The 27065-nt window shown below is 45.2% G+C and overlaps 1 protein-coding gene across 3 annotated transcripts in view; it reads right to left on the bottom strand.

Annotated features, from left to right (window-relative positions):
• The window catches only part of HIPK2 (homeodomain interacting protein kinase 2), a 137590-nt gene that overhangs the window by 35623 nt on the left and 74902 nt on the right, over window positions 1-27065 (bottom strand). For all 3 annotated transcript variants that reach the window (XM_068945012.1, XM_068944997.1, XM_068945003.1), the window contains exon 3: window positions 90-213. In XM_068945012.1, the coding sequence (XP_068801113.1) occupies window positions 90-213 (124 nt within the window). The remainder of the gene's footprint in view (window positions 1-89; window positions 214-27065) is intronic.

Raw genomic sequence — 27065 nt, 5'->3', positions numbered from 1 at the left:
GATAAAGAGTTAACATCTGTTCATTGTGACACAAGAAAGGAAAAAAAACCTGTGCTCTTATCAATATCCAGGGCAACATCTGTACCAACCTGATCATACTCTGAAGCTCCTGGGTATAAAGGCCAGCCCAAGAACAGTTCCGCAATGACACATCCTAATGACCACATATCGATTGCCTCACAAAACGGTAAACCGAGGATGATTTCAGGGGCTCTGCAAAGGAAGAGGTTAGAGAGCATTAGCAACCGGAACGGACCTGCTGAGCTGCCATAAACAGGTCCATGCAAAGAGCTCTGCTCAAGAAGCTGCTGGCTGTGAACAAATGTTATTGCTCCTGTAGACTCTAGGACTCCACTGGCTGCCAGTGAGGTATCTGTTAACTAAGTATTAGTCAGTCAATATTTATCTTTGTAGAAGAGTCCTCTAGCATCATTTAGTCAAATGGCAGACCTATGGAGGTCCTGCATTGCACAGCTGTTTACAAAGGAGAGAACTTCTGCTATCTTCATTTGACAGATGGAAAAATGAGGCACAAAAAAACATGTCACACGCTTAAGGTCACCCAACGAGGATTCCTACGTGAGGCGCTCACACCCAGTTCCTTGTCCTGGTAGGGAACCATGCCGGTTCTCACATCTACTATTCGCAGAGCTTGATGGGCTGGACAAACAGCCAGGCATTAAGTAATCATTGTAGGACTGACGTAAAATTATTACTGACTTTTTACACAAATGAATGTAACAATAAAGCAGAAAAATAACATAACTAGATCTATTAGATCTAAGTCTTTTCCTCAGGAGGAAGCAGTCAAGAAGTCTTCACTTTCAAATCTGTTCTAGACCCATGATTAGATTTCCCCTTCCCTTTCAACTGGAACAGGCAAAAAGTGACAGCACTCCTGCTACGTATTTATTGAGTGCTTCAGAAGACGCCTGTTGCAGCGCGTCTGCTCAGTACGCTGCAGCGTTAGCCCTACTGAGGAAATGGAGGACAACAGAAAGGCTCTGGCTTCGGCGGACGTGTGAAAGGGGTCTCCATGAAGAATGGTGGAAGGGGGCATCGCCTCTGCCCATCCCTAAATGCTATTCTGGGTTGCTACTCTGGCAGCTGCTCCTTTGTAGCAGGCATAGCGCTTTTCCCGAGTTAACAACAGCAGCCTCCCCATTAAAGTGGGGAATAAGCGAGAACGGTCCCCTAGTTCAGACCTCCACGGGACGTTAAGGTGAGGTTCATTTCGCCTTTCAACTAGGTAAAAGCTGGTCTCAGATCTAAGTCAGGTACCTAGACTTTGCAGTCAACGGAGAGAGAGAAAAATCTCCCATAGGGAGATTTGCCCCACCCGTCTTGGGACAGTTCAAATCTTTCTTCGCCGATGCTGAAGAGGCCTAAAAGACTAGGTTAGGCAAGCTGCCTACACTGCAATGGCCAAGATGGGATGAGATAAATTCTACCCTTAGTGCCTCAAATACTCTGCATTTCAAAAGCAACTTCTATCTAGGAGAACAGGAAGTATTGTACAAACACTGAAAACCTAATATTACAATCCATCTCTGCACACACGTTCCTTACTTTTCCCATATCAGCCTGGATTTCCCCATGCAGTTAAGTACTCTAATTCCCATTTTACAGTGGGAACCCTGAGGCTTCTCTCCTGCTGTTATTACAGATCTTGCAAAATTTTCTTCTAAAGCCTACCTTCTGCAGTCAGGTGATGTATTATAGAAAGAACAACTTACTTTCCCAAAATGTCTAACTATAAAAAAGAAAAAAAAAACCCACACAGAAGACAAATAAAGAAAGAAAAGTGCATTGCTTTAAAATTTTCACCATTTCAAAAACAGCCTCATGATTTCTGGGGCTCTGATGCATATTTTGGAAACGCCTGGGGTTGACTATTGAGCAAAGCAAGTGCCACTGTCCAGAGTCGGAAATAGGACCCATAGTTCCCAGTTTTTCATCTGCCATCAGGATAAGATCTGACACCAGTGAGACCATACTAAGGATTACCAATCACAGTGGAAAATATTAATGTTTAATCACATCATTACATAGTCATGTGAAGACAAGTCTTTAACCAAGCAAAATGTGTATTTTTTTCCAAAGAAACAAGCAAATGCCCTGTAACAAGAATCCATGCCCAACTTCAGCTCACAAACTTCCCTAAATTTGGGTGGACTTGTAATGATAGAAGCCAAAAACTACCTGTTCTCAAGCCAGCAACCCAGAATGTAAAAATTAAGGGAAATTCAGGGATTTTAACCACAGGATGCTTTGTGCCATTCCCACATAAAACATGCCAGAAACTTAAATTAAAAAGCAACTTCCTTTAGCTCTTCTAGTTTCATTTGTGACTGCTACTTTCTCACCCCACGGTTCCTTTGCCCATCATCACAAACTTTTCATTCTAATATCAATCTCTTCTTAGGAACAAGGGGTTAATTTTCCTCCTCTCTTTCCCATTCTGTCATCCTTGTACACTAGTCGACACCTAGACAAAATGTAAAGGGAAAAAGACAGCTATGGTGACCTGAATCTCATTACTATGTAAATCTGGCATTCAAAGCCATCTGCCTCTCCCTGCCTGCCTTCCACATTGTGAACGAAACGTCCGTGGTCACTAATGAGAGCTCAGCCTTGCATCGCCTGAACTTTAAATCCCTCCCACTAACTCAAGTGGAGGGAGTGGAAGGGTGGACTATCGGTGGGATAGTCCCAATACGATATTGTCTAGAAACCTCCCTGTTCATAAAACCTACTTGTCCTGCTGTCATATACAGCATGGAGCTCCTCCCTTCTCTCCCTACACTTACAGTGGCAACACCTCCAGACCCCTGCAAGAAGGGATGACCTAGAATTTGAGAATCTCACACTTCTAGTTTTTTTAATCATGAATCGTAGGCTGTCCGGTGCGTCTTCTCTTCATAAAGTTCTACCTTCTGCAGTAGAGCAATTATGCAAGCATTTCTATTTCACATTAAAAAGAAGTTTTGCACCTCCACTGTTGTGAAGGAAAGCACAAAAATCAACATCCATACCATTTAGATACCTGTAAGGCAACTAAACAGAACGTCATTCATTATTTTAAACCAGACCTATCACTGTGGGGAGGGAGGAGAGAAGTACTTTTATTTTACCTTTCTGAAAGCTGGTATTGGCAGTAGTACATATCAAGCTTCAACATTAGTTGCAATCTTTGCTCACCCAGCCCCAACAAGAAGAGTGCCAGTCATTTCCCATGACGACTCTGGAAGAGTAATGAGAATCCCTACGCGAGCAGAGCCAGAGCTAAGTGATATGGTGCCTACCTCACACCACAGAGAGCCTTTCCCGTGCCTTTCTAATTGCCCTGCCTTCATGGCAGGGCTGGCATCCTCCATGGCCCTAAGACAAAGACCCGATTAATGTAATTAATCGGTCATTAAAAGAGAAGTATGGGTATTGTGTGTACCACACAGGCTTCCTGATTTTCAGCTAGCAGGTACTTCCTGTTTGTCATGCATAAAAGAGTACTGGGATTACCCTAGCAAGCAGCAGAAACTCTGCCTGGACCAGCCTCACTCTGCTAAAGGCTAACACCAAGCCTTTTGGAGGAAGATGCTACGAGTTCAGTACTGAAACAACTTGTCCATTGATAAAATGCCTTCCTAACCTCTTTCAAGTAGAAGTTGTTTTATATGCTAATTTATGGATGCATATGCATAGATATCTTCTTCACATGCACCTTTAACACACAGAACTCCTTTTCTTAACGTATATACATGTCGACTTTTTAGGACACGGTGAGATCTTGACTTCAATCATATATTGTGGCATGGCGTTCCATAGACATCCATCCCATTGCTTTAAATAACCATTTCAGTCAGTTGTTTAAAACCTAATTTCCCCTTACTAAATTTAAATCTAGCACCTTTCACATCATGTTCTCATGGACAGGGTAAAAGGTGAAAATTGAGGAACTAGAATCACCTTTCCCTTTTAGCACAAGTTATTTTTATATCTCCGTCATGTTCTTTCCTGTTTGTGCTCTTTCTGAACGAAACAGCTTCTGCCTTCTCAGTTTTCCAGCCCGTGGATGTTTCATACCATTATCACTGCCTGATTCTAAAACTCCTATTCTTGACATGACTGTTTAGAGACAGGTTGAACAGAACGAGAAACAGTGTTAAACATGAAGATATTCCCTAGACTTATTTTATAGTATTTGCAGAATGATTTTGCATTCCAGTCTTCCCTGAACTTAATATTTTGTTTGCTTTTAGAGTGACACTAGGCATTTCAGCAGATGTTTTATCTGGGAGATCCTTTGAGATGCACAGTTTTTTCTCCAGAGGAGCTGTAGTTAATTTAGAACATAGAATTATGCAGAAATAGTCCGTTTTTCCTCTTTCAATGTTTACTGCCTTTCACTATTGAATTGATCTAGCATAATGTTGTCTACAACCTAGATTAAGTCGCTCAAATATTCCTCACTGTTTTCTACAGCCTAACCTAAACAAATCTGTGGTGTCTGCACGCTTAAGCACTTCACTGCTGGTCCACCACTTTTTACAGACAATTAATACATTAAATATCTGTACTCCTAAAATGTGGATGTAGGCCATTCCACAACCGACCCTTTTATTCCTGAAAGCACTCAGATTTAGCTCAGCCACTCTAAGAATGGTATCATTTTCTTTTTCCAAAGGGAAAGAAAACATTTTCATGTCTTAGCCAGTTCTTCTGTGGGATTTCTCCATTCTGAAGCTGGTAAAGCTATATAACAGGGTAAAATACTCCATTAAAGTATGCACATCAGAGTATTGTAATTATACATCCAAAGGACGACTCAGATGGTGACAGCTTCTCCCGGAATAGCACTCTGTGGTTTATGCTGTTTTCACTAAATCACTTCATGGTTGCCCAGCGAGGCTTTTTCCGCCCTGATAATATTACTTGTTCTAACACAAATTCACCAAACCTTCTGATTTTGGTGGCGATCAAGTTGGTTTCAAACCCTGCAACAGCAGCTCGCTGCCAGATACCTCTGTGTGTGCAGGAACATCCACATTTATCATTCTCAGACGGTTTTTGACTGTGCCTCTGAAACGCTTTCAGAACAGTAATTCCAGCTTCCAATATTAGATACACGGAGGGAAAACAGAAAACTTCAACCTCCCAACCTTCCTCTCCCATGCGCTGCCTTGGACGTCTTTCAGCAAGAGGCACGCCCATCCTGCACACAGGCGTAGAGCCTAGTTTGTAGCTCACACAGATCTCGGCACTAGAGACTGAGGATTTCAAAACTGCTCACAACCAGCCTGGGAGAGACCGAACATCCCCTGCAAAAGGGCCCCAAAAGGTATCTCCAGGAGAGATGCAGCCAGCCCATCCCCACTTTCCACATCCCCTACCCCTTTCCCAAGCTCAATTACTACCCCGGCAGCAAAGGGTGACCCATGCTGCAGCTCAGTGCCAGGTCCTCCTGCACGTGCCCCATCACCCTGGACCTCAGCCCAAGGCTGGTGAGCTGCTGGGGTCGGCCCGCGCGTGGTGGTGGCACAGGGATCCTCATGCCAGCAGGGCTTGCAGGCCCCCAAAGGCACAAGTGGCATCTCATCATTTACTTGCACCTCACATCTGACCCCGTCCTGCTTTTAGGCCTGCCGCTGGCAGAGCATTTGCTTTAGCAACCCTGCTTTGTGGCAGGGTAATTTCATTGTCTGGCGTTTCTGTCAGGAAAATTAATTACCAGTCTAGCTCCCTGGCTTTTTCACCCACACATCACAGGGTATTAAAAACAAATGCCAAAAAAATATTCATTTCCACAGACCTTTTGGAGAGCTGAGCTCCTTCTGAAAAATCAAATTCCCTTGCAAACCGCCACCTGAGGGGTAACGTACCACCTTTGGTGGGGTCTCACAGGTAAGCACGACTGTCTCGTCTTAGTTCTTCATTGACACGTATATGCACGGGACAAAAATATCACTCTAAACTTGACACTTCCTGGCACACCTTCAGCGCAGACCATGCCTACCTCTTGCCTCTAGAAGTTTCTAGAAGGCAGCTGCAGGCAGCTGTAAGTGGTACAGTCAGATCTGCAGTGCTGCTGTTTGCTGTGCTGATATACACAGCTGCCCATCGTGTACCTGTTAGGCACACCTGCCAAAGCCGGAACTGCTAAAAGCGGAAGCTTTCCTATCACCATCCAAAAAAATCCCAGAAAGAAATAGGCAGGCATGAGGCTGATCCATCAGCCCGACTGGGCTCGCGCGGATCAAATGCATGTGCAGGCCTCACTGTTCTGGGAGTCAGACAGTAGCTGTCAGGGCGCCCACTGTCTGACATCCAGAAATCCTGAGCAAACCAACCTAAAATAGTGGTAGGGTCATAAACAATACACATGCACGCACACCCAAGAAACAGTACCAAGAAGTTCACATGTCAGTGACCCCTGGCAAATCACAAACCACCATAACTTGTTCCCAGCTTGCCACTGCCATTCATTCCTTGCTGTAAACTCATATTTTTACTCTTATCCCAGTTTACTGCTTGGTGGTGCAAGCGACACCAAGGTGAGCTGTTTCACTGGCGGCCTGGAGGCTGCTTGGTCCGGGCAGAGAAACGACCCTGCTCCAGTGCTTGCGCTCTCACGTGCGCCGAGATACCTCAGGGAAGGAGGAGAAATTGCATCCTTCTTGCGTCTAATAAGGGTCTTTTATTCAAGCGATGAGGCTCCACCCTTCTCCCAGTTAAACCCTTTCTTTGGCATCTTTCTGGACCCTTTTTCACACCTGCCCACTCGACCTTTCATATCCTGGGGAGGTACCCATTTTTTATTGCCAAATATTGTAACGTACAGAGTACATTTGGCTCCGAGTTAATGGAAAAGGAGAGTACATAGCACTTCTTTTGTCCGTCTGTACCTCTCAGATCCTGAATCACTTCTCAGTGCACAGCTGTAAATGGAGACTGGCCCACATTTTGGAAGTAAAGTGCTCTTGCTGCTATCTCCCTCACCCTGACACCTTCTACCATATATATGGGCATCCTGAAGGGGCGCAGTTCTCTAATACTGATGACTCCCATATGTGAAGCCTTCCTTTGCTCCTGGGTTGTACTGTTTCAGATTGCCCATGTGTGAAAAAGCCAGCTGTCAGGGCCAGAGTTTAACACCTACAAGCACCAACTATTCATTCTCACTCGCTCATTTGCCTTCTCCAAGCAATGGACTGGAGAATTGCTCCAGGTCCCACCTGTGCAGATCCTCAGGTAGGGACACCTGTGCTCACGCTACTTTTTGGCCTCAGTGCCAGACCTCAGCGTCTCCCCCAGGTCCCCAAGCGCTGAAGTTTCCTTAGGTCAAGGAGCCTGTACAGAAGCACGGCAGACACCCAGATAAACCATATAACCCATATAGCAGGAACCCATATAGAAGTGGTACAATCCTGCAGACTACTCGCTACGGCCTCAATGAACAGCAGTGGTTTCTGGGTCACTTTGGGACACACCAAGCCAGCAGAATCACAGCGACTGGGGGCCGTCTCAGAACATGCTGTCGCCCCTGGACCTCTCCTATGTCAGCAGGAAAGCTCAAGCCCAACCGCTCAGTTACCAGGCTAGAAAATTTGAGTGTCATAAAACAATTCAGCTGCAGTCCTGGAGAGTTTAACTGACACAGCGATATTCATGAAAGAGGGAAAGGCCCATTAGGAGTATGACCAAATCTATTAGAGTATACTATTTACCCACAAAGTCGTCTTGCTTTTACTTGTAAGGAAGGGTTATTAGTATGCACCCTATTTCGTGGGTCAAACACAGAGACACCCAGTTTCTGGAAAGGACTGGGGGTGTAGCCAGAGAGTCCTTTCCTGGGCTGTCAGACCACCAGCACAACTACCACTAGAGGGTAGCTCTGACATTACATTGCTCACATTGCCCTCATCCATCCCCTCAAGACTAGTTTGCAATACATGAAAAAAATATGCATATCAACTCAGAGAACTGGAAGCTGTATCCACTCAGCCTTCAGTGCTGGTTTATATTTCAGGACATAAATATAAACTGGAGCCTGTTAACAAGTGAGGTACAGCAGGGGTTTATCCTGGGACCTGTCTTGTTTAACATCTTTATCATTGACCTGGAGGAGAAGGCAGAGGTTTGCTGGCGACACTGAACTGGGGGGACCTCTCGATATGTTCGAGGGCAGGGCTGCCACCCAGAGAGACGAAAAAGCAGGGCTGGACACCGAGGGAGCGATGAGCCCCTCCAGTCAGCACTCATGAGACCAGACCGAGACACTGCCTCCAGCTCTAGGCCCACCCCCCCAAGTACAGGGACAAACCCGAGCGAGTGCAGCAGAGGGCTGTGGACACGGTGGGGGCTGGAGCAGCTTCCTGCAGGAAGAGGCCGCAGCAGCCTCCACCCATTTGTATGTGCACGGTTCAGAGGCAGCTGCGGGTGCACCTAAAGCAGCCCCAGTGCCCATGAGGGGGTCATAAAGAAGACATGCCTGGTTCTTTAACAAGGTGGACAGCCGGAGAACATGACAACAGACATAAATTGAAAGAGGAGGGGGATCCAACAAGGCAAACTTTTGCCCTACACAGACAAGTCATCCCCGGAGCAGGATGCCCAGAGGGGCTGTGCAGTTCCCACCTTGGAGTTTTTCAAGACCGAGCAAGACAACGTCCTGAGCAACCTGCTCCAATATCAGAGCTGACCCTTCTGTGAGCAGGAAGCCAAGACTGCATGACCTCCTGAAGTCCCTTCCCACCTGAACTATTCTAGTTCTGTCCTCTACATAACTATATATTTGTCAATAGCATGGTTACAGTGATCCTCCTATATGCAGGCAAAGCACTATGTAATTGAGAGTGTTTCAGGGAGTACCAAGGCAGATCGCAGAGTGTTTTTGCCAAGTGCACACACAGTTATTTCTGCCATTTAAAAACATACATATTATGCAAGAAGTACTTTTGGAATAGAACAGCATAATTATCAAACAAGCTTCAGGAACCTATCATTACTAAGGGTGTTTAATAGCAAATAAATCATAAAAGCAGACTAGACTACTTGCTCCCTTATACTAAAGCTCTACCGGGATGCTGACAACTAAGGGTGAAAATACTCCAGAGAAGAGCATCAGACACTCACAGGGCTAGTACGGACCCCAGGAGGCCATTTACTCCCTCCCTACCCGGCTATAGGACCAGCTTTGCCTGTGCTGCTCCTGGCAAGCGCTCAGCCAACTTGTTCTTACAGACCTCCCATGACGGAGAGCCCATAAACTTTGCTGTGCCCCAAAGGACCTCACCTCTTGTAATTTTAAGGAATAATACAGCTGCACATGGCTGACTTTATGTCATACTTAATTACAAGTTGTTGTCAATCTGACATCTATGGAATACAAGTGGAAAAACACAACTTAATACATCTAGCTTGACTGTGTTTATATCCAGTTTTCTGCCAGGCTTCGCTTCCTCCCCTCCTCACCCTCCCTTTGCCTCGATATATATTCAGTACCTATAACCTTGTTTACTTCTCTAACTCGCTGCTGCTACTTCTTTTTTTTTTCTCTGCCTCATCTTTTCTGCTCTCTGCATGCGCCTCTCATGGATGAAGAGAGCGATGAATATCACATACAGAATTTAGGGAAGCTAAAGCTCCCTGCCCTCACCGAGCGGGTGCCCGCCCTGCGCCTGCGAACGCTACAGGGGCGAGCAGGCAAATGCAGACTGTGAGCTTGCAGCTTTGCCAGCCCTGGTTGCATACAGACAGTTACATAGCAGGCACCCAAATGGGATCCCGATGCTTGCCAACGACTGTCAACACAGGGCTCTGGGGGGAGGAGGGGGGAAGGAATTTCCATGGGTTAATCCTGGACCCGTTTCAAGCTAACTGCGGCACTGTATCCCATGCACATGCCATTGCCGCACACCTATCTTGGGATTAAAAAAGCTGGATTCAGCCACAAACGCAGGAGACCAGATATAAGGGGGCAGGGAGGAGGGGGTTGTGTGTTGTGCGTGGATTACAGGCCTTGCACAGTCTCCCTCTCTGCCCCTGCACCCCGCTTTCCCGGCTGAGGGAATCTGCACCGCTCCGCTCTCACACGCGCCTGGCTTCAAACGGCACTGAAGTTAGGCAGGGCCCGAAAGAAAACCTCGTCTCCTCTTCAGTAAGGGTGCGCAAGCAAACGAAGCTTCTCCCTGAGCTGGAGAAGACAGCACAGCTGTTTGTGGAAACAAGACAAAAGATTTAGAAACAGTTGCTTTTTTCCCCTCTCCCATGTCAGGCTGTTTACAGAAACCAAGGGATGAAATTTTGCAGACAAAAAACACTGAGAGCAGCCTGCCAGTCTCGGAGGGAGGGAGGGAAGGAGGGGAGCGTAGGCTTCTTTCAGGATTATGGATCACTGCTAAATTGCTCTATCAATTATTAAACCTATCACTCAAAGCACAGTAACCAAAATATAGCAGATAAAGCCTTTCTCATCCTCTCTCCACCAGCTGCTCTCCTCCTCCTAAAGCCAGGGGGGAATGAAAATTCCCGTAGTTTATATTTTATAAACATCATTTTCCCTGTGCCTTGAAAATAAAAGCTCTTTTCAGACAAGGTACAGTAGAGTGGAGCCTAGGGCAGGAAGATATTAAAGGAGGACTTGCCCTTTCTATTAGCAGACCCTAGGTATAAAACAAAATCACCCAATCAATATGACTTCTTAGTGCCAACAGGTTAAAGCGTTTATCTGTGGATAAATCAAGAGGCAGGCCGCAATCATCAATAGCTGCTAGTTCCCATTTGCCCTTGCCCCTGGGCGGATCTCAGATCAGCTGCACAGGAGGTGCGATCCCCGGAAAGGATGGGACACGGTCAAGACTTTTGCATTTGGTCTGGCTAGTGGCAGTGCAGAGAGAGAAGCTGCAAAGAAACAGGATGGATCAGAGAGGAAGTATTACAGTTGGTGGTGCTGATATGGAACAGAAAGCGGGGAGGAGGAACGGGACCTGATATCCAGAATAGAAAGGCTGTCATGTGGCTGCCAAACGTCTGAGTGGAGATAACTGTTCAGCAGCGCTAATGTGCAGTTTTTGGAGGCTCCAGTTCAGCAAAGCCCTTTAACATATGCGTAACTTTGAGCAAATACTTAACATAGTACTGGCGAAGGTAGTGGATACCATTACATTTAAGCAAACGTTTAAGTGCTTTGCTGAATCTGAATCCTCTGTCAAGCCTTTCTTGCACTTCAGCTGGGAATCTTAAGAGGCAAGAGAAGCTATTAAGCCCAATAAGGGAAAAGAAAGCTGGGTCTTGGTTCAGCCAAGAGGCACACTAAGCTTGTCCCAGCCCAGAGAGCATCTTTGTACATCCCTGGAGGAAGCCTTACTCAACTGATCACAATCATGCTCGTATATTTGGACTCAAAAATGCAGAATCTGTCAAGTTCAGCGGAGGTACGCAACGCGGAGTGCCACTATCATCACCCGCAATGCTTGTTAGCTCCATGTTAGCGTACGTGGGGCGATGCAGTAACAGCTACATTCAACACAGTGTGACCTCTGGTTGTTCTCTGAAACAAAGGGCAATGCACAGGGGGCCAGACTAGGGTTCTCCCAGGTTATGGAAGAAATGAGAGAATAGAAAAATCATATTTTGAAAACAAAAGCCCTATCCATGCCAGGCAGTGAAGGGATTAGCCACAGTGCACTGGGTGCAGAGATCTCCTGAAGGAGGCATCTGATCAAGGGGGGAAGAATGCCAACTATGCGCTTCCAATCATGCCACTGCAATGAAAGCATAATTCTCACTCCACTTTCTGACCCATACTATGCAATTTATGCAAATCCAAGCTGTTCCATTTCCCTCAGAGCCAAATGTCCACCAATGCCAAAGCTGGCTCTAACTTTTCGTTTTCCTTTTCAACTCCATTGTTTTCACTGTTGAATATTTAAGACCTTTTGTTGTTGCTGTTGTTGTGTTTCTTTGGAAAAGAGAAAATAATTAAAAAATCCCCAAACACATAGATACTGTCAAGAGTTGACTTCTTGTCACTTATGGCCTCCCATTCTTTTACTCTCAGCTCCATCCCAGTCCCTTATCACCACTATCCAGAGCCCTGTCACATACCTGCCAAATGAACCTCCTTGGATCTGATTTGTAACACTCCCCGAGATCCCTGTTCAGAGTAAATACTGGAAGTTGCACCATGCTGTATGGTGGTTTTATGGGATTAGCCTGAATAACCAGCCAATTGTCAATATAAGGCTGCAAACGCTTTCTACCCTGGCAAACATGGATATGAACCAGACTCAGGCTGTGATCCTAACGTTGCCTTCACAGAGCAGGTTGCAGGTCTGAGGCTAAAAGTGTCAAATTACTATAACCTGGCTGTATTTTTTTTCTTTTAATCATGGCCACTAGCTGCTTTTTAATTAAAAGAGAAAAGAGTGACAAAGATGATAAAAATAAAGTACTTATCCTGCCTGCTCCTCAGAGAAAAGAACACTGCCCTTTACTTATCTCTGAAGAGCCACACAGATTTAATATTATTATTAGTAACAAGTATTTGTGTTTCTGTAGCATGCAGTCCTAGTGGAGCCTGGAGCCCCATAGTGCTAGACATTAAAACGTGACGTGCTAAGAGACTGGGTCTATTCCAGAGAATTTATGATCTAAAAAGCTAGGTGATGACACTGGAACGGGTTGGTGAACCAATTTGCCCAAGATCATACAGAGAGATAGTAGCAAAGCCAAGAGACAGAGTCCTTCAGAACAGAGTCATACCTCCTAGAACACAGTGCCTTCTATTCATGATACGCAGGAATAATAATAATAATAATGCACAAATTCAAAGGTTCTTTCAAGGCAGATAGCCATTACTGAGGCAAGGCAGATTTTGAGGCGAGATGACCTGTAACTATCACGCAGCAAGACAGTAGCTGTGTCAGGAACACAGTTCATGAAATTCAAGACCCAATTTAATTCTCTGCTCAGTGAGTCACAGTACCCTACCTAGACTATAAAGACTGTTTGGTCTAACAAGAAGTTTTACGTAAGTCCTAGCAAACCAACCAGTTTGGACGTATACATGACTGGGTACTGAAGTACCACCTCAGGGCATACTGAAGTAGTCTATTTCTGTTGTAGATAGCTGAAGTCTTCCAAATTAAAGTCAAGCCCTACTAGAAAAACACACAGATCACAAAGCAAAGTATTGAGCATATGATAAAAGCTCCCTGTACAAATAGCAGCGCACAGCAGTGAGAAGAAAATATTCTTATTTCACAAAATTACAGAAACATGAATCCGTTCTTAATTTAAGTTCCTTCAGTTGTATTTATACTAGACCTAACATCTGGAAATTTTAATTAGGGTGCTACTACGCAAGGTGCTGTAGAAAAACACACAAAAAACAGTCCCTAGAAGAAAGCCTCAGAACCTATTAGAGACCCCTGGAAATACAGACTCTGGGACTTGTTGCTAATCATCTGCTCAGGTGGAATCTGCAACCGGGCTGCACCAAGGGCAATCGCTGACCCATAGCTACCTACAGCTGGGGTCCTGCAAGCACAGCTGGACCTCTGGGTACGAAGGAGGCCACGGATGCGAGAAGGCCCACTGGGAAGCCCCAGCAGCCTGGACTACTAATATCCCACTGTCAGCTATATAAAGAATATAATAAAGTAAGGCTTAGGTAAATCTTCAGGAAGGACGAAGGATCGCTGCTAAAATCTCAGCCTGCTGATAACACGCAGCTTCCCAGAGCAAGGCAGCACATGATCAGCCTTCCAACATGCATCACTTCAGAGCAGGCTTCAAGCACCCCAGGCTTTCTAAGGGCTCGTGGGCAGCCAGCTCTGCATCTGCGGCGAGGCCGGCCAGCTCCCTGCCATGCCGGACCCACGTCGCCCCGTGCCACGACCCCACACACAGCCCTTCCCTTCTCCCCCTCCTTGCAGCTCCTCATCCCAAACATCAGTTTGTTTCCTCCGAAGATCCCCTCCTGCCTCATGTCTCCTCCGAGACTTTCACCCTTCCCAGTGTCCAGCCCGGAGCCTCCTTTTGCTCTACCTCTCATTTGTCCAGTGCCGACAGAGCAAAGGGACAGGTCAAGCCCAAAACGCCACCTCTGGAGCAGCATTTTCCATGAATGCTTTCTTCTGCCTCCTCATCTTCCCTACCCCATGGCAGAAAATTCTAGTGAGAAACAGTATATCTTTCTAGATTTTTCTACCCTGTGAATCCAGGTGGGTCAGAACCGTTCTGCAGCTGAAAGTGGGCAAGGCCAGTCATAACGAGAAAGGAAAATACCAGAGGACTCCCTAAACCCTGTAGTCTGGGCCCAGCACATGCTATTTCCAGGCACAACTCCATCAAATACCCCTCTAGGAAAGCACCAGCCATGGCCAGCAGCCGCCTGGGAGCAACCACGCAGAGCACAACCGAGCGCAGCCCCGAGTTGCACAGGTCCAAGGTGCTCCAAACCAGACCTTATCTTGCACACGGACGGGTGCTACAACATTTTAGGGTAGACGACTGCAGTTCCCCTGATGCCGATCACCCTTTCTCCAGGTGTAGATGAGAGCCCTTGAGGTTATAGCACAGGAACAACTCTGATTTTAACCTTTAACGGTAAACAGCTGATAGAAGTCTGACAGAAAAACAAAATATAAGCAAGAATACAATGTGTATGTGAAGAGTTTAGAAGGAACAGCCATGCCTGTGGAAAGCAACATTTCAGAAAGACTTTAAAATAAATTCTTTCACCAAATAAGTTCATTCTTTATTTAAAATAATTGCACGGAAAACTCAATTGTTCTCTAGCGTGTTTCTGTACCAAATCAGGAGACCAAATTCAATCATTAAAGTGTGAAACAGATGAATTTAAATCCATAGTAAGTGCAAATTTCAACACAATTTTAAGTAGGGAGTCGCTCCCAACACCTTCATAATATGTCAACACATAGTCATATATTTGTTTCTGGGACTCTTCAAATGTCTCCTTTTACAGTTTCATTTTTTTTCTTGCCAAAATAAATTCTTAAAGCTACCCTGATGTTCTTAAAAAATATAAACATTTCCTGCATGTTAAAATCTTAGGTGTCCATAGCACAGAAATTTTGGAAATACAAAACTTAGAAAAAAAGAAGTCACATAAAATAAACTTTTCCTTCATTTAGCTGCAGAAGAATGGAATTTGGAACTATTCCCGTCTGATTAATTTTAACTTCTAATTTGTCCTTGGATCTCACTGCAGTACGGATGTCATTTCTTAATTTGACTGTTTTACAAGTAGCCAGTAACTGTCCTTGTAAAGGGTGAAGAAATCCCCATATATCAGGAATGCTTTTGGCTGAGGGGAAGTTCAGTAATTACTCCAGAGAAATAAATACAACAATCAAAAGCATTTCCCAGGACGTGAACACAAAGATCCACCCTTTCTTGAAAGAAAGGGCTCTCTTATGTATACATTCGTATCTTCAATTATCACGACTGCATGTAAACCATTTAGCCTTCTTCTAAGTCAACTGCACAGTTCAAGAACATTTCCTGGCATTCTTCAAATTTTTTTACATGCCGCAGTTTTATCTGGTGTATATCATACACTTCCTTCCAAAAAGCCTGGACCAAAGGAAGTATCTTCCTCCTGAAGGAGGAGTTCAGGGTTTATAAACGTTGCTGCAGCTCTCGGGAAGCCGATCACCTCAGGGCTACGTTAGATATTACTGAAAGCACTGAGTAAGTTTGGGTTTGACAGGTGAAACCATGGTGTGCTCAAGCAGCAGGGGAAGCAAAGGGAAGAACACCTTCGCTTAAGGACACTTTCATCTAGTCCTGTGCCATTAATCATAAGCACATAAGTTTTCCATCCCAACATCTCGGCCCAAGCAGCCTCCCTTCCCTCTGCTGCAAATCTTAGCGCTCACCGTAGGTCCCATCGCCTCGCTCGCTGCACCAGCCCCCATTTCTGTCCCTAAAGCTCCACCTACTTCTTGATTTGGTTCTCGAAAGCATTCTGTTTAACCAGAAACTCAGCGAGGTCGGCGCCATTTTTGGTAACGCTACCTAGCATTACCTCGATGGATAAGCTGTCTCTGACTGGGAAGAGGCAGGACTGAAGGGTCTCATCACAAGGTGTAACTAATTACCTGCAATATGATCTACTACCAACACATGGCAATTTTCAGGGCACAATAATAAGGCTGTACGCGAATGCTTTACTAATAAACAAGATGGAGAAGCGACTAACTACATTGCCTCTGCTATTCTAAGGGGAGGTTCACAAAAAGGTTAGCGAGAAAACAATATAGGCCATCGATCACAGAGACGGCTAACCTAGAAAGGTTACTGCATGCTCCAGCCTCATTTTTCACATCTGTAATTACCCTGCAGCCTCCTCCTGCCACCTCTCCTGAGGTCCCACCCATTGCCAGGCACCAAATACAAACCACTGCTGCTTTATTAATTATGCATTTTGTTTACACTTGTCGTTACTGCCCTGCAGCGTGCCACGGTGGCTGAAGGATTAAGCAGCCTAACTTCTGCAGTCCCCACAGAGAAACGTGGCAAGGAAAGGGAATTTGGTGGGTTTCCCATCTCCCTAGCATGTTGTGTGAGAAGTTCTCACCTCTCAGCAGGGTCTGCAGAGGTAGAGGTGGGATGCAGGTAGGATGGAAGCAGGTGTTTACGTCTGCAATGTGGTACAAAGAGGCGAGGTAGAGGCGTTTAAGGGAAGACTGTTTCCATTCATGAAAGGTTCAGATTTGCTTTAGGATCTTCATCTAACTGAAACAAAATGCCAATATTGCTGAACATAATTAGCACCTCTTAAAGTGCAATTCTATTCCAAACAGTGCCTGCCTAAAAATGGCATTGCTGGGCTTCTCGTTTACTGTGTCTCCCTGAGGCCTGATCTGATTTGTTCAGTTTAAAAGAAAAATTATGATTACTTCTAAGTACCAGTCCTGCAAACCCAGCCAGGCTTCAAGAGCCACACTGGAATCATTTTTTTCACATTTATGCATGCAGACATGGGCAACCAAATTAGAGTTACGGAGAGATGGGCAGGGGAAACACAAGGCAATGATCTGAAGACAATGAATTTGCAGAAAGCTCAGTATGTTTCCACTCAAAATACAGCATCACGTTTCTGATATAGGGAAGCCCGAGTTTTTTTTGTTATTACTTTTTTAAATTGTTTTTTTGCTTTGGGGAAACCTCAAATAGCCTCCTTTGAGAACCTGCACTCGATATTCCCCATTTCCTCCTTCTACAGTATTTCTGGGTCCAGGATTTTCAGCTGTGGAATAGTAGTAAATATGTATAGAAAAAGGAAACCTTCTACTGCAGTAACAACACTGAGAAACACTTTAAGCCTGATATCTGAGAACTATTTTCTGTTCTTGTCCTTTTTTCTGTCTCATCAGAAATTATAATTAATTCATGCTCTAACAATACTAAATCATTATTTTCTACTTGTAACCATATCTGCAGCAGAACTCTATGTTGACGTGAAGTAGAATTGAAAAAAAGTTGCTGACAAAAGTGAAAAGCCTGCATGACAAATGCCATGCAAAGATACAAAGTTGTATGAATTTCCTCTTTCGGACTTCAAAAGTTCATAGCCAGTTGAGGTTTATGAAGAAAGACTCACACTGGAAAAGCAGTAGTAGTAGTCTCAAGAGGAAATGAAATACATGATTTCTCATGAAAAAGAAACATAGGACTGTGAGAGCCTTTATCGCCCCTTTGAGTTTGCTAAGCCCCAAGTTACACATCTCAGGATCCTGATAAAACTCCAGATAACGGTAGGATTCAGAAAAACCAAAGTTCCTTCAAATAGGCAACAAAAACTGAAAGTACAGCACCTGCTCCCCCCTTTGCGGCTAACTCACTGTATCAGATATTACTGTGTTCAGCTGCACCAAAGCAGTCTAATGTGTTTCCAAATGCTTATGAAGGGACCAAAAATCACAGAGTATCAGCCTGTCCCTAAAGCTTTATGTCTGGGGTGGATCCACAATGGACAACAGAGAGGACACTGGAAAAATCTGCAGTGAACCACAACAGACACAGGTTCCTATGTCCCAGCAATTCTGTGCAAAAGTTCTCCTTCTCAAGCTGCTGAGAGATCCTGACCTTTTCTCCAGCAACCCTCCCTGCCTCCCAATGCCTACGAGTATAGACTTGCCTTCACTTGAGGTTACCCTTTACCAAGCATTCAGGAAAGCAGCAAGAGGTGGCTGTAACAGTACCCGTTGGTTTTTCACACTATAGCATGGATGTTCCTGCTATGGGGACCCCAGTTCAGCCCTCCTCCTCCTCTCTGTAATTCCCCACTGTGCTCTGGGCAGTACCTCATTACCATACCGCGACGGTCTCCTTCACAGAGTCCCAGTGACTAGAGGTGATCCTGGCATGTTCGCCAGACCCAACAAGTGGCCAAGATCAACAGAAAACCCACGCAAAGCACTGGCATTTTATGCTGATTTCCATCCTACTCACAACCAAAAGAGGGGTCATTCCTCAACAGCAATCAGAGATAGCAGCAGCATGAGACCTGGATGCCTGTTAAAGGGATTCTGCATTGCAGACCCCATCCCCAGCTGGTGAAAACAGCCAGAGCTCCTTTGAAGCCACTAGAGCAAAAGTTACCTACACCTGGGAGGGCTGCTCCGCATTCCCATCTCAATTGGTTGCATGGACTCTCATCACAAGTAAGCTTGACAGACTCGTCTCATTTTTAGATTATCTCCCTGTTGGGGGGGGGCTGACACGCAACCTGTGTCAGGGTAGTGCTGTTCCTCCCCATAATCTGCAAGAAGGTGTTTAATTGAAACATCTGACATCCCACCTGGGTATACTTTGCTGGACCAGAGGAGAGGGCTAGACCAGGAGATGTTTAAAGCTTCTGTTCCTGAGGAAGCCCTCAACACCCTGAGGGACATCAAGAGAAGAATAGAAAAGCCTTTACTGTTTCCAAGGCGATTTCTAAGAAAAATTGGAGGGTCGGATATATATAGGCTGAGCAATGGGAATTTCCCCCCCCATCTTTAATCATTTTACATTTTTTTCCAGGTCTGTGATTTACTCTGGAATGTGTGTTGGGGGACATCTCTTGGTTATTTTTTAAATAATTCCATTATTTATTTATTTCCTCCAGAAACAAAGAACAAACAACAACATGGTACAGAGCCATGCAATCTAGAGTGGAGCAAAAGAGGCCAAGACCCTTCAGGATTCATATAGGCCCTCCGAGAATCCATTTCACTCTCTTTTAGAAAAATCCCTGCTTTTCCACTTCCTTGAAGCAGGAAACTAGATGAGGCAAGGATTAATTAGCTGATGTTTGTAAAGCCCTTTGAAGATGAAAAGTCTTATTTTTATTTTCAAGTCTCTCCAAAAAAAAAAAAAAAAAGAAAAATAATAATAAAAAGGCCACTGAAAAACTTCTGCTTGAACCAAGTGGTTCTGTAAGCAGCAGAACCAAAGGGGTTTGGTTTCTCATGGCCTACGGGTTTCAGCACTGAGCTCCTGTGCGGAGACGCTCCTACAGCTGTACAGCTAGTAGCAAGCTGACACTGCAGCGCTTCCCCGGGGCATGCATTAACAGGGTCTCTGCCCAGCTGTCTATTTTCATGAAACTTGTAGAACTTAATACCATTAACATCTCTCCCCCTACATCAAATTTGTTTGAATTTGTCCACTGGATTCAAAAGTTAAGAGGAACATAGCTGCAGAGTGATCAGGCACATCTCATTTCCTTAGAAAAGCAGGCTAAAAGCAAATGAGGAAGGCCCTTGAATACGAATGTGGAGCGCCAGGCTATCCAGAAGGTGGGTTATTTCTCTTCGGTTTGTAAACTGCAGAAGTGTTTTATCTTTTTTTAAACACTTTGCATCTATTGTAGGTGTTTCAGTAGCTCCCTTTTAATTTTTGCAGGTTCCCCCCCCCCCACCCTCGTATGTTCTTGGCACCACGTGGATGCACTCAAAGCAAGAAGCACATCGTGGTGCAGGACACTGTCTGGCAGCTGGAGAGTAATGACAAGCTTACAGGTGGGGGGTCCTGACATAGGAAGACAAGAATAGCAAGACTGATGACGACTGCAGGGTATTAGCAGAGCTGTGCTTAACACCTAAGACATGGATAACACCGAGCTGTTCCACGTGGGTCAGGCCTGAAGTGAGCTAGCAACATAGAGGTGGAAAGACTTTACACTGTGCAGCCTGTCAGCATGCCTTCAGCTCCATGCTCTCACCACAAACTCATGACCACCAAAAACAAACAGGATACTAGCTTCGAGTTATCCTGTTAGATAACATCTAAATATTCATCTTAATAATGATAACTGATGTCCAATGCCAGATATGTTTGTTTCCCTAGTGACCAGGACTAGCAGTATCTGTCCCGAGCCTGCTTTGACCTATTGTTCCCTTTTCCTGCTATCAGCTCAGCGAGGTGCAACGCACAAGAGCTGCGAGGTCCCGCAGAAAAACAGCCATCTGGTGAAGGGGCAGGAAGAACCGGTTAAAAACAGAGTAGCTCCACCATATGGGGAAAATAATTCAGCTGGGCAGTGTAGGAAGAAGCAAACCCTATTATAATAATTGTGTTGCCAAGTGATGTTGCAGACTTGTTTTTTTTTCCTCGCGGCTTGTGCGTTGATTAAGAACAGAGCAGCTTCCCCCATAATATGGCACCGTCCCCGTAGCAAGATCAAACTGTTCCCTTAAGCGCTGTGGGATTACCAGGTTACCACCAAGGCTTCCCAAGCGTGAGCTGGCAACACAGGCAGGAGCACTGAGCACTCCACCCCCCACGCTGATTCTTCCGTTATGGGTCGAAACCCCAAGACTTTGGGATTCAGTTCAGCTCGGTGGCCCCAGAGGAAAGCTGAGGCCTCACAATCAGCCCAAGAGGCAACCGCGTTCGTGGCCAAGCCCTGGTTTGACAGACTTCCGGACCACCAAAAAGGCATCGTTACCAATGACAGGCAACGCAGCCTTTTCGGAGGTTAAAGCACGTCTTTTCCTTAACACAGGAATTCCAGTTCTCCTGTCCTCCCTCAAAGAGCAAGGACAGAGCAACCTGAGGAAAAAAAAGCCAACTATAAATGAGTTCTTTTAGAACAGCTCCCCTTCTTTTTCAGATGTTTCCAGGCTGTGGTTAAAAGGGTACCAGGTGTGCAAGCTACAGAAGTGCTCCTCACTGCCAGTCACCCTGCCGAGCAAAGGCAATCCCTCCCCGGAGGTCAGGGTAATCAGCTCCCCCTGCGGTAGCCATTGCTATTTCCGCTCCTAGGGTCCTGTAATCAGATTATCATCACTAAGAGCTAACTACGTGCAAAAGGGTGAGTCTGGCAAGGTCTCGCCCCAGCTCGCCCGTTCCCAGCCGAACACACCCCTCGCCCATCTCTCAGCCTCCAAGAAGTCAGCAGGCAAGGGATCAATCTATCATCCCGCTCGCTGCCCCCTCAAGTCACAGACTTATTAGGTAGCCCCCCAGATAGCAGCGTAAAACAATGTGATAACAACATTACCTTGATTAGCATAGGCTGCTGCTGAATTCTGCACGTGACACAAAACAGATGCATAGGCCAGGCTAATTCTGGGGATAAACAAGGATCTGAATTTTAAGCACACCCGCCACTCTGAATTACGGCAGGTAACTGCAGTTCCCAGCCTCGGAGGGAGATACGCTCTTATTGAATCATTTGTTACAGACGTGTTCTTTCAGGTGGCAGCAGCTTAGGTCCAAGTTCAAGGATCTGGTTTGGGTTTGGGTTTTTTTTTTTTTTTTTGGTAAAGAACTTGCTCTCTTCCCCTTTTTCCTTTGTTTTTTCCCTCCTCCCCCTTTTTTTCTGTCTCCCTCTAATCCATTCCTATGCTGCGACTTTCCATAGAGCTGCATCTGTTTCCAGGCATGCACAGTTGTAACAAGAAGGATTTTCTTGCGTGAGCAGCCGTGCAGCTTCCGGGCGAAGGTGGACCAGCCCTCTAATATGTACTGAGGCATGGCCGATACAGCGGGAAGTACAGCCTCTGCTGCTGTCACTTCTCCGAGATGGGCAGAATCCCAGTTTGAGGTCAGTTAACTTATTAGTCGCTAATTCTGGATAAAGGGAAATTTATTTGCAGAGCGCTGCTTAGACAAGACGAAAATCGTAGCTTGCCCCTCCCCTTTCCCCTGCTCTCCTTTAATACCTTATTAATATTGTACAGCAGCACAGGCTAATATGCAAATAGAGCTCTATGCAAATAAGGCTCAACGCAAAGACAGCTGCACTTATTTCAGGGCATTAGTGCAATTCCAGAGGAATAGCCAGGGGAAAAATATATCATACAGATGATAGAGAAAGCATGTCTTAACTTCCAAATTCCAGGGATAAAGCTGTGTGTATGTGTCTGTCAGAGCAGAGTTTACCAAGTTTCATCAAGGAGATAAGGTAGTTAATACTCTGCTGAATTACAGGCTGCAATGTTTTCTTTCTGGGATGCCAAGAGGATTGCCCTCGTAAGCGTCTAAGGCTCCATCTTGCAAAGCCTACTCTTAAAGTGGTCTTAAAAGTGCAACTCAGCTCTATAAAAGCAGTATTGTCAACTCTCCTGTTCATTGTTTCCCTGTAATCCCACATCAGATATGCTTAGTTTCTAGACAGAAACCTTTTCACAGGTTTTCCCCCAAGCACGGTCCTGCAAACAACAGCCCTGGATTTGAAAGTCAATCACTTCCTTCCCTTCCCAAGCACTGCTACCTGCGTAGCATTAATCACTGCTCATGATCAACAAGTCTCCACGAATGACACTGGTGAGGGCCAAAGAAGTATTTCTACTGATAGTTTTGAAGCGATATCTAACAGGATGAAAAATTTGCCTCGAAGCATATGTTGTACGGCCCCTTGGAGCAGGGTTTGGCCAAGGATAGCCACAAAAGCTGCTATTAACTACTCTACTTAGCTGCAACCACAATGAACTTTCATTTGACTGTGAGAAAGATAGCAGGTCAGCCACTCGGGTAAGGGACATATCAGAAAGACCCAAACACTTCGTATGTCTGTAACTTCTACAGAGAAAGCTGCTGGCTTTTCACAAGCTTTGATAAAAACAAGCATAGTTTATGATTCCCATTTTGTAGTTGGGAAAACTAAGAGAGGTAGAGGATAAAAAATTTAGACAGGATCAAACAAGCAAACTAGAAAATAATTTCCTTTTCCCAGCCTTGCAAGTTAATGACAAGACCGTCCTTAGATAAAAGTGCTGAAGTTTATTAGTAATACATATCATCACTGCGATTTCTGACCTTGCATTCAGAAATATTTAGCTGTAAAAAGACAGCTGAGAATGCGTAAGGTCACATGGAGCACTTTCTGAGAACAAGCAGTCCAAGGAATGTCACTTTTGTTGAAGAACTATTTGGAAACAAGGTTCCCATCTGGAAAGCTCATGTGCTAGAAGTGACAAAGGAACCAAGGCATCTGCCTTGCCCAGTAAATACAGAAACAACATGTCCCTGTGGTTGGCATGGGAATTGTGAGTCTTCAAGGAGCTGGAGTTCAGGAAAGAATTAAAGCCCAAGACTGAGAAGCACCTTGCACTGCTCAACAGGCCTCTTCCAGCTGAGCCTGCTTCAGAAGCAGACCCGCAGGAAGGGATGGGGATATCAGCAAAGAGGTAAAATATGGCATGGGACATGAAAGCATTCTTTCTGGATTTGGCAGGGGAAAAGGTGATATCCAGAAGGAACACAAGAGACCTCCACTTTGTTCTCAACCAAGGCTACCGGGCTGAATTTGTATAAGTTATCTCTGTATTCTTCCTCCATCCATTGGGTTTCAGATTTTATACACGTATAAACTTTAAAAGGAAGGAGAGGGGAAGGCTAAGAAACAATCTAACAACTGAAACCTTAAGACAGTGATGTCCTGTCTCCGACGATCTCTGATTCAAGCCCAAGATGTGCTACTTTTCTTTTAACTGTACTCTGTGCTATCATCCGATATACTGCTCATCATTACAGAAAACACTATACATCCATGCCTGCTGCCTGGCAGCGCTTGTATTTGGAAATAACCATAGGCAGACATCTGGCATGTAGCAACACATTAGAAAGGGCCTAAATGATTTTTTTTAAGTGTGGCCGCTCTTTCAGCACTCTTCCTTCTTTACGTAACTGGGAAAGGGCTGAGGTGAGAAGGATCCCACACAGAAAAAGAGCTGGCTTCCAGTGCAAAAGAATGAAAGAACTGCTAGGAAAATAAGGAGACAGCTGGCTTCCACAAAGGGTGCCAGACCTCATGTCTAAAATTAAAGAATCTTATGTTCTGAGGAAAGCACCTAGTTTTGCCCTTAAGTAGAAAAATTAAGAAGCAAGAACTGGAACACGCCATGTGACTATTAGTGCCCTATAAAAACCTTACACAGGTCGAGAACCAGATTAAATGCTACATATGTTGATAGCACCTGAAGGGTTTTATTTTTCAGTGGTTTGTTGCAAGGTCTGCATGAATGGAGTTCAAAAATTGTTGGTCAGCAGCCAGGAACCGGACCCACCTTACAAAAATAATTGCATTTGGTAGTGCAATTACTGGCAGCCTTAGAGAGGTGAAAGACCAAAAGGGTCATGAGGCTGATTTAGCCCTTTACCTAGATATGATCTCCGCAGGCCATGCGAGATGGAAAAGAAAAAGGGAAACACGCATTTCACCGTCATTTCAACAAAGGTCATGCACCCTACTGCCCACCTTCCGTGCCCCATTCCCCAACGTGTGCCTAACCATTTCAGATAGGAGAGAGACAGCCTGATTAATGGAGCTGAATAATGAACTGGGTACAAATACAGGCAACTTCTGAGTAGCTTTAGGCAAAGATAAATAGTAATGCACCATCTACAGATCACGAGTTCTACCTCCATGGGAGGCAAAGAGATGCAAAACTTGAGTTTTACGTCGCTGCTCTAGAGGCTGTGGTTTCCAGGTGCGTGTCTTTTTGGTGGCATTGCTGGTTGAACCAGTCTCGGTCTTGAACCTCGGTTCCCACGCCTGCGCTTTCTCCCAGAACAAGCTGGTACAAACGTTCCCTGGGTCACAGGGTAAACCAGCTCAGATACAGCAAGGAGGAAATGAGGGGACAGGGAGACAGTATCTGCTTAAGCTGCCTCTGTCACCAAAGGACATATATATGAGCATACCCTGAGAAGAGAGCCTGCCTCAGTGAGCACAAGGCCAAGCTATCAAACAGGAATATGTAAAAATTAAGCCAGAGCAACAAGCAGAGTGATTGAGATCAAAGCGGGGGATATACTGCCAGCCCACAACTCATTTCTCCTACATTCCCCGCAGTGCGGTCTTTCTGGTGGTACTCAGCGGTTGGGACATTAATCACATATGAAGGGTATTTTCGCTCACATGAAAGCAGACTCCCCCCCCACACCCAGCCAACCCTCAACCGTAGGTGCTGTGACTCACTTGGCACTTCGAGGAAGGGCTGACACAGGAACGCACCTCGCACAGGGACATGGACTTTACACTATCTTTACTCCTTGCCTGGGGACCTTCTCCTGGGATAAGCTTTGCTTTTCATATCAACACATATTAAATTAATCTCTTTCTTTAAAGAAGGAAGGGGAAAATTGCATCACCTCCCCAGTTTCCCAGTCTTTGAATCCTGAGTAAGTTTTCCACTAGCACTACCAACAAAGCATCTCAGATCAGGAAGGCAGTAGAGAACAGCATGGGAAAGAAAATGGAGAATGGAGACTCCCCTTGAGACAATGAATATAGGGGAAAAACATCGGAAAAACATCCCTGGCAAACAGTTGAAAGGACTTGGGATAATTTTCTTGTGCTTCACCAACTTCTTCCCCGATTGCTTGTGTTTAGGAAAATAATTCACTGTTATTGAAGCAATTCTGAAAAATCTTTTTTTTCACTAACTCTTTATGCATTGCTTTTGTGTTGGCTAAGAAGACCACCATACCACTTCAGTCTTCACATATGTTCATAGACATCTCTTTGCTTTGCTTTTCTTATGGGCCAAGCCCTGGTATTCTTTTTACTTGGGAAAAGTCCTCAGGGAAGTCTGTCACAGTTTTGTCTAGATTTTGGTCCTTATCTGTAAAGATTTGTCTCCTCTCATCACCAACTAAAGCATGAAAATAAGCCCAATCTGGTGGTTGGGATTTTCATAGAATCGCAGAATTTTCTAGGTACCTAAAACCTTGGCTACATTAGGCTATGGAAATAACCTTCATGCTTGATGGATCAAACTATGAGAAACCACCTGAGAATTACTGCATGATGTTTTTTGATATTAATATGAGAATTAACATTATTTCTCATGCTCCTGCTTTCCTGGAAACAAGCTACCGAGACAAGGAGCCACGAAGCTTCCCGCACTTGTTTGGTGGCTAAGGCCAAGAAGGTGGATGCATCCCCTCGCTCCCCAGCCCGCCGTGCCCCTGCCCAGCCACCCCCCAGTTCAAAGTCGCTCGAGGCCTTGGTTCTTATCATGAAATGTTCTGCCAAATCAAATGTAAACAAATGACATGCACAGTTGACATGGCAACAAAGCAGCCCTGCACGCAACGGCGGCAGCAGCATTTAACTCTGCCGAGCTGGGCACAAATTTGCAGGAGAGACCAGAGTAGCCAGGAGAGCGAAGAGGGAAAAGACATAGTATTGCCTTTTCCCAGAGCCCAGAGGGATACCCTGCTCCATGCCCAGGGTTCGTCAAGAGAAGGGCTGGACAAGCTCCTGCAAGGAGCTTGTCTCCTGAACCTGAACCTTTTGAATTCCTACACAATTTTGGATGAATCTAGTACAACACATCCCCTTACTCGTTTCAAAGCCCTTCATAAAGGAGTTCAGACTGATCTTTCCTCCTGCAGACTGAGAGTATATTTCCCTCTTTCCATGTGGCACCAGCAGGGCCCACCTTTGTGCAAGGGTTATTTACAAGAGCAGAGCCCAAGCATCTACCATATGCACAAGAGGGATAAAAAGCAGCAAACAGAATGAAAGGGGTCAGAGAAGGGACACAGCAGTACACCAGTAGGATCACTTGGTATAGGACACTGGGGTATTTGCC

Source organism: Struthio camelus, chromosome 1 (assembly GCF_040807025.1).
Source record: "Struthio camelus isolate bStrCam1 chromosome 1, bStrCam1.hap1, whole genome shotgun sequence".
NCBI classification, from domain to species: domain Eukaryota; kingdom Metazoa; phylum Chordata; class Aves; order Struthioniformes; family Struthionidae; genus Struthio; species Struthio camelus.
This window is presented reverse-complemented; position numbering and strand designations above follow the sequence as displayed.